At 57.0% G+C, this 8,110-nt stretch overlaps 3 protein-coding genes across 3 annotated transcripts; all 3 read right to left on the bottom strand.

Annotated features, from left to right (window-relative positions):
- Positions 1 to 1,207: 1,207 nt before the first annotated feature.
- DQ04_06791030 (coatomer delta subunit) lies at positions 1,208 to 2,806 on the bottom strand (the record flags this gene model as incomplete). Its single annotated transcript, XM_009314873.1, has 1 exon — positions 1,208 to 2,806. One exon carries the CDS (start codon positions 2,804 to 2,806, stop codon positions 1,208 to 1,210), a length of 1,599 nt encoding a protein of 532 aa, XP_009313148.1.
- An 801-nt stretch (positions 2,807 to 3,607) lies between these two features.
- Positions 3,608 to 6,871, bottom strand: DQ04_06791020 (hypothetical protein; the record flags this gene model as incomplete). The annotated part of the gene is made up of 1 exon (XM_009314872.1): positions 3,608 to 6,871. The coding sequence occupies one exon, from the start codon at positions 6,869 to 6,871 to the stop codon at positions 3,608 to 3,610; it is 3,264 nt and encodes a 1,087-aa protein (XP_009313147.1).
- Positions 6,872 to 7,204: 333 nt separating this feature from the next.
- On the bottom strand, positions 7,205 to 8,071 carry DQ04_06791010 (cyclophilin; the record flags this gene model as incomplete). The annotated part of the gene is made up of 1 exon (XM_009314871.1): positions 7,205 to 8,071. The coding sequence occupies one exon, from the start codon at positions 8,069 to 8,071 to the stop codon at positions 7,205 to 7,207; it is 867 nt and encodes a 288-aa protein (XP_009313146.1).
- Positions 8,072 to 8,110: the final 39 nt, after the last annotated feature.

Below are 8,110 nucleotides of genomic sequence, written 5' to 3'. Positions count from 1 at the left end.
CCTGCCACTGCAGTGTGACGAGGGCCGCTGCCGTATGTCGCCACGACGAGGAGATCATGCAGGGAGATGTCACACTGGGCGGAGTGCGCTGCCCACTCGCGCAGGACAGCGAAGCCCTCTGTAATGCGCCGCATCAGGGCGCGTTGCGCACTGAGCCTTTCCTCGATGGCCACCTGCTGCTGCAGCAGATGTAGAAGCTGCGCGTGGAGGGAGGCTGGTGGCGCCGACGTCGCATCCACGCACGGGGGCACGTTGTCCATGTGAAGTTGGCCGCTTCTGCCGTCGCGGTGCAGAGCCGTTTGAGGTCAGCTGCCGCTGTGATGCCGCTAACTGACGTCAGAGAAGGGAAAGCAGGGAAGGAGACCACAGCGTGAGAGGGAAACAAAACATACGCATCTGCACACAAGTGTTTCCATCGGGGCACCACAAGCCATATATATATATATATATATAAATATATCTTTTTGGAATTAGTGTGTGACGTTCAAGCGAACAGCGACACACGGACAAAGAAATGAAAAGCACAAGCAAGTCATGCATGGAGACCCATCTTCACACACCACACCACAACCTCATCATGCCTCGATGTCTGACATCGTCCCAGAAGTGTGACAGACACACAAAGACTCCTGCTGGGTGCCAGCGCTTTCCACACCTTAGTAGTGCAGCTTCGTGCGGCGCCAGTGGCGGCGCTTCTCATTCCACTTGATGCGGTTTCCGGTGCGGAGGCGGATCCAGTACGGCACGGGGCGGTTCTGATTCAGCTTCTTCGCGTACTTCTTCTTGACTGCGAGTGGCTTAAAGCGTCCCATAGCGAATATGTGCTGATCGATGGACTAATCCCCTTCTTGCTGTTATTGGTGGCATCATCAGACGCACACAAAAGCGTGAAGGATTCACACATAGAAAGAGAAAGAAGAAGAAACATGAATATCAGCAGCATGAAGAAGTGTGGACAATTGTCAAGGAAAGCAGCCAGGCACCAGGGGCACAGAGACACCCTCTCACCCCATTTCACACACACAGGGAGCGTGCGTGCATGCGCCATCTAGAGCGAATCACACAAGAAAGAGCAGAGCACACACACACACACACACACACACGCAACCTAAGCGAGTGCAGAAGAGAAAAAGAAAGTCATGCGATGCGGGATACGGCACATGTCTCCCAGCAGCAACACATTTCTCCCACCACCCAGTTCAATTCATTACGCTACAATGTAGCCCTCCGTCACGAGGTGCGTCGCCTGACTGAACCGCACAGGAGCCCCACTGTCAGTCTCGATCGCCTCCACCACACGCACCTGCCCGGCCGACGCATGCGACGTGAACGTCACGTCAACGGGGAAGAAGACATTATCCGCAGCGCCCTTGCCACCGTCGGTGAGCCCAATTTCCACATGCCCGCTCGCATTATTGTGTACGTCAATCGTCGGAATCGACCATACCACGCAGCCGTTAGCGATGCTGCATGTGCCGACGGACGGCTCCATTTCAGCTGCCGTGGCGCCGTGAAGCGGAATGGCGATGTGCACATCATGGAGGGCGTCGGCGCTGGCGTTGCCCAGCTCGTATTCCACCGTCACACTACCGGTGCTGGGCCAGCATGACAAGATGATGGGTGCACGCACGCCGCCGGTGTTCTGCAGCCGCCAGCGCAGGATCGTCACCGGCTGCTGCACCGGGAATGGCTTGCTGTCGCGCATCGATAACACATGGTCTTCCGCGAACATCTCCTTGTTGACTTTCGCGTGGGCGCGGAACGAGAACTCATTGCTCATTTGGTCAAGCAGGAGCCTCACCTTCGCCAGCTGCGGGTCACTAACAAGCACCGACAGCTCACCGCGGATGTCCACCTCGCCGCCTTCCCCATCGCGGTTGAGCTGCGCGCTAATCTTCTCCTCCACGATGATGTGCAGTCCCTCCACGCCACTGTCGTGCGCTTTGTGCTCCGTGACTGCAGGTGCCGCACCAACAGTCTGGGCGGCACCGGCGGCAGTGCTTGACGGCGGCGGCGGCGGTAGCCCCGCCTCCTTCAACACCCGCGACGTGATGTCCGCCTTCTTTGCGCGGCCAAGCGTAAGGCCACCCGCGCGTGGCGGCCTGGACGCTGCTGCTCCTGTCAGCCCTGCTGCGGATGCCCCATCCGCCGGCCGCGGCAACACAACGGGATTTCGGTTGCCATCGCCGAAGCTGCCAACGCCTGCGCCGCCCAGCACATTTGGCCCACCAGTGCCTCCGTAGCCAGTGTCATCGGAGCCGATGCCACTGTACGGGTTCATGCCCTTGCGCCGCTTGTCGCGTAGCTCGTGTGCCTTTCGTGCCGCGTCCTTCTTGGCGCGCTCCATCTGCAGCCGCTTCTCCTCCCGCACCATCATCTCCTCATGCGACTCCATCTCGAGGTAGGTCTTGATTTGCTCCACCGTTGTGTTCTCGCGCTTGCCGCCGACGATGACCTCGTCGAGGGCGAAGAACACCTGAAATGCCTTGGCCTCTAGCGCCGCCTCAGAGACGGTCTCCACGTACTCCGGGATGAGGCGGCCCATGAGGTGCAGTGTGGCTAGGTCCTCAACAATGTTGCTATTCTTTGTCGTGATGAGCACGAGGAAGAGATCTTCCAGCGGCTGGTACACGTAGCGCACCGCGCCCGCATCGATGTAGGTCACCTGCTTGTTGACGGATGACTCCAGCAGGCGCGGAAAGGCGGAGAGAAGTCCCTCCACGCGGATGCGCGATATCTCATTGAAGTTCCGCGAGAGAATGATTTGTCCTTGCTTGTTCACCACACCGGCAGAAATGACGGGCATTGTCGTGATGGCGATGGCTCGTCGGTCCTTGCGCCTTTCCGTGTCCTTTTTGTTTGTTTGTTTGTTTGTTTGTTTAATACGCGAAGAAAACAAACGTCTTGCGTTTCCTATCGTCTCTCCTCTGATATCTGTATGGATACTTTTCTTCTTATAGCGCTATGTTGAGTGGACGGCGCAGTCTCTTTTTTTGGATTTTTTTTTTCCTTTGGTTCTCCCCTTTTCTCCTTTGCTTACCTGCCCCCCGCAGAGCCAACAGCAGGTGCCGGAGAGACACAGAGAGAGACACACAGAGAGAGACAGAGAGAGATCGAGTGGGCGGGGAGGCCGACAAGTGCGTTCCCAGGCGCAAAGGAAGGCGCGCGCGTGAGGAGCAAAAAAAGTGTCATGAATCACACAGCCACACAGCCACACAGAGAGAGAGAGAGAGAGTGAGTGAGTGAGAGTGTGTGCGTGTGTGTGTGTGAGTGAGAGAGTGAGAACGAGAGAGCGCGTTAAGCCGTTAAAAATCAATAGTGGAGAGAAGCAGCACTGCGGTGTGCAACCTTTATATTAGTTGCTCATCACTCTTCGCATGTAATGCCGAACTGCTCCTGTGGCACTTGGAGAGCGAAACAAGACACCTCCCCAGCTGAAAGAAGAAACAACCAAACAAACAAACAGCAACAACAACGGAATCGCACACACACACACACACACACAGATGGAGATAGATAGATAGATAGGTAGATAGACACACACACACACACACACACACAGACATCATTGATCCTCACCCTTCTTCCTAGAAACACCCCTCCTCTATTACAGAATCATACCTTCCCGTGGCTGCGGCAGTTGCTCCACAGGGGAGCCTCCCACCACCACGTCACTCTCGTGCAACACCTCAAATGCACCGTCCCAGTACCGCTCCACTACAAACTCCGTTGCCTCCAGGCGCTGAATCTCTTGCGCAGCGTCAATGTGTACCAGCTGTTGATGTTTCGGCTGGTAACGTGAGTTGATATTAGAAACCCGCGGAAGCAGTTCCGTGGTGGGGCCCAATATGTTACGGTAAAAATTTGTGATGCTGCGCTGCAGAGGCGTGTTGCTGCTGCTGCCGCCGCCGCCGCCGCCTTCCATCAGCGGTGTACTGGACGCCTCGCTGTCGTCACATTTACTCCTGCGCTTTGGCTGCACGAGGCTTCTAGTGAGGCGCTCCAACGACGTTCCATCCTCCACAACATTCGGCGACTCTGGCGTCGTCTCGACCCCTCCTGTTGGTGTTGTGGTGCGCCCCACGCTCAACCCAGACGTGCCGTATTGTGTGCACAGCACCGACTCCGCCGAGAGGAACCGCCGCGCGTTGGCGAGTGAGGCGATCCAGCGCCGCGACACCATGTGAACATGCGTGAGCAGCAGCATGCCCACCGCCAGCGAGATGGAGCAGAGCACAACCCCGCCCACGTGGCCGCGCAGGCTCATGAACAGCACGCCGCCGATGCCGCCAGCGCAGTAGAGCCAACTTGCCGCCCGCAACGCCTGCGCCGATGCGGTGAAGACGGTGCAGTCATGCAGCGGGTGAATGGTGGGGCGGTAGCGGTCGTACAGCCGGCACCGCTGCGTCATGTAGCGCACGACAAAGTACAGCCCGACGAACAGCGCCAGGAGCGGCACCGTCATGTGAAAGAGAAGCCCCATCGCGAGGATTGTGAGGTCAAAGCTGTAGAGCTGTGCCCACTCAAACACACACGGATTGAAGAGACTGTCGTACACGCGCTGCACGCTCACCAGTTTCCGCCGCAGCAGCGCCATGAGCAGCGCAACAGGGTCGACGAGGTTAATCCACGTCGACACGCACGCAGCGGTGATGACCTTGGCGTACCAGTAGCCCCCCTGCGGACTGACAAGCGCGACGAAGAAGTTAATCACCGCCTCGCTCGTCGGGTCGGCGATCAGGTCGGCGAGCTGGAAGAGCCCACCCTGCAGCGCCGCCTGGAAGACGACACCAGTGAGCACCATGAAGAGATACTGCAGGTGCAGTTCCCCGCCATCGTGCTCGGCGCGGTTGACAGCGCCCATCCCCACCACAAAGCCGCGTATAATAAAGGGCAGTACAACGTTGAAGAGCGCCAACACCACAACAGGGAGGTACGCCGTCAGAATACCGCGAATGGTCTCTGGTGTGCGCATGTAGAAATCGTAGAGCGCTCCGCCAATTCCAGGCACACGCGAGATGTTGTCGAGGGAGCCGAGAAACCCAACAGGCAGAGACCAGAAGAAGAGCAGCACGGTGAAGGCCGCCACCACCGCTAAGGTGCGCAGCCAACCCATGTGTCGGTCTGCCGTCACATTGATGTGAATGATATCGTCCGGTGGCCCAGCGATGGTGGCACGCGTGCTCGACATAACGCCGTTGAGGGACTCAAATAAGTTTACAAACTCGTACGCCGACAGCGCATCGGCGAAAACAACAAAGGCAGATCCCTTCTTGTCGCTCTCAGGGATAATATCGATGCAATTGTTCAGTTTTGACGCCCGCAAGAGAAACACCTCCTTCCAGTACTCGATCCTTGGTACCATGGTGCAGCAGGACGGGAATGGTGCGCGCATCATCAGCACATCGTCCTGCGGCTCCATTTGCTCCTGCCGCTGCCGCCGCAGAGAGGCCTTTTGATCTGCCACCGCCTCCTGTAGAGCCTCCATGGCCTTCTCTGTTTGCTCCATGTACTTGTACATGCTGTGTGGCGGCTTGCGAGGAAACAGCAGCTGCTTTACACTACCATCTCTTGTGAAGACGGCGTCCCAGCGCGTGGTCTTGTAGTAGTTGAAGCCCACAATCGAGAAGAGACATCCCAGTCCCGTACAGTCGCACTGATAGTACACTCTGTCATCATCATCGTCATCATCAACACCCCTACAATTATTGTCCATTTCCCCATCACCACTGCCGCCACCACCGTTCCGCCTCGGCCTGGGCGGGAAGTACGCGCTCTCCACGAGGTAGCGTTGTCGAAATTCAGACTCTGACACGATCTTATCCTTGAGGCCACGCACAACCGCCACGCGGTGACCAAGCGCGTGCTTCATCTGCAGGCGCATCACCGTCCTGATGTATGCATCGACGTGGTGCAGAAAGAATATCACAGACACAAAGTAGACCGTGCAAAAGCACAAGTCAAACACACCCACCAGCCACAGACGCCAACTGCGTGGGGCAATGTTCTGAACGGAAAGATCATAGAGGCCGTTAAGCGCCACTGGGTAGCACCCCGCACCTTCAATGTATTGACAAAACGGCGCCTTGTCAACGCATGCTGTCTTGTCGTCGTCTGAATAGCGACGACAATGATGAATATCGCGACGAACCATATAATGCTCGATGTAGTTATCGGTGCCGGAGACGGCGCAGATCCATACGTTAATAAACCCACCAACTATGAAGACTGTTGCGAAGAGCTTTAGGAAGGCGAGGTAGAGAGCAACCTGCGGGTCGAGAGGCGCCTTACGTGAGCCGCGAGATGTCTCTTCCAATAGACCACCGCTGCTGCCTGAAGGACGACTTACTTCCTCAAACACACTGTCCTTTTCCTTCCCAGCATCCTTCTCCCGTGCCGTTCTTGCTGCTGTTGCCTCTGGTGGGGTTGAATCCCCCTTCGTTGCACTGTATGTCGAATCTCTGGACGACTCATCATCCCTCATGTTTTCACAACCGCCGATATTACCAATTGGGCGGGTTGCCGCAGTGTGTGGGAGAACACCCTCAAGGTGCTCTACATCCTCCTCGACACTCAGCCAGGAGCGCCAGCTTGGGAGAGAAAAGAGTGAGGAGCGGTACGGCAGCGCACGTCCCACATGTGCGGCGCGGAGGGGCGTTTCCTCTGTATCAGACTCTCTTCTTCTGCCTGGCGATGACACCACTATTGTGGTGTGGTTGGTGCGGTAGAGACGCCGCAGCCACAGGACTGGTGTGACGAGAAGGGTGAAGCTGGCGAAGCTGAGCGCTGCAAGTAGAATGGTGTTGACGACCAGCGTGAACCACAGTCCCTGGTCATCCCAACTGGACTTGGGACCAAGTGTGAAGTCCATGACTAATCACCGTCGTATTTACTCGTCTATTCGCAGCCTTGATGCCTTATACCTATATGCAATGCATGAACACACACACACACACATATATATATATATATATATGAAAGGAAAAAATGAAACATAGAAAGAGTGCGACAAAGCACGACAGAGAGCAAAGAGAAGTACAAGAAGAGATGGGTATGCCGAAGAGAGATTCCAATGGAGGTCTCCCTTCCCAATAACGGCAAGCCTGTAGAGAAGACGCATACTGTTTTCTTTACATTACACCTCGTGTCTGTGTCTCCATGTAGATATGCCGCACCACACAACTAGAGCTGATTGTACATCCTCTTAGTGCCCTTCCTTGAATGAGACGTGGAGGGAATTCCTCTCACTACCCATCATTGCTTGTTTTGCCTTTGCCATTGCCTTTGCCCTTGTCGGTTCCGGTACCCTTTCCGCCAGAGCTTCGGCTTCTGTTGCTGTTTTTACGGCCTCTCCCTCTTCCTCCTCCTCTTGCCTCACCGCCGCTATCGGGGACTCATCGTGTGTGGACTGCGCTTCCGCACAGCTGTCCGTGGCGCCGAGCGTCTCCGGCAGAGGGCCGACGCCGCAATCGACGACAACCACAAAACGCGACGGGTAGCCGTTGATGTCGCCGTACGGTGCCACCTCCTGCATGAAGTCATCCAGCCCACGCACGATACGCCCGAAGCAGACGTGACGGCCATTGAGCGCCTTCTCCTGGGCTTCCGATGTGGTGATGAAGAACTGCGAACCATTGCTGTTCGGCCCGTTGTTGGCCATGAGCAACAGACCAACCTCGTTGATGCACCGCCGCTTGTACTCATCGGCGAACCAGCCGCGGCCAAATGCAGAGAAGTGGTTGGCGCCGCCAGCAACGCGCATCGTGAGATCCCCGCCCTGCGCGCAGAGCCGCGGAATGATCTTGTGGAAGTACGTACCGCGGTAGCATGGCGTGAGGCCCTGGAAGACGTACGTTTGCCCCTGCCGGCTCGTCGACTGCCCTGCACAGAGGTGGCGGAAGTTGGCGCACGTCCTGGGCGACTCCTCATCGAAGAGCTCAAACTCGATGCGGATCACTCGTTCCGGCGTACCGGCGCCACGCGTGGAGGCGAGGAGGTCGCCGTGCTGCTGCACCATCGAGCCAGAGAGCGACGGCACGTTCGGGAAGCTGCCGAAGCAGGCGAGCTCCATCCAGCAGGAGGTGCGCGGCCGCCGCTGCGAGTGGCTCCC

The sequence above is a fragment of the Trypanosoma grayi genome, assembly GCF_000691245.1.
Source record: "Trypanosoma grayi strain ANR4 Tgr_679_V1, whole genome shotgun sequence".
Classification (NCBI taxonomy): domain Eukaryota; phylum Euglenozoa; class Kinetoplastea; order Trypanosomatida; family Trypanosomatidae; genus Trypanosoma; species Trypanosoma grayi.
Note: the sequence above shows the minus strand (reverse complement) of the source record. Positions and strands in the feature narration are given on the sequence as shown.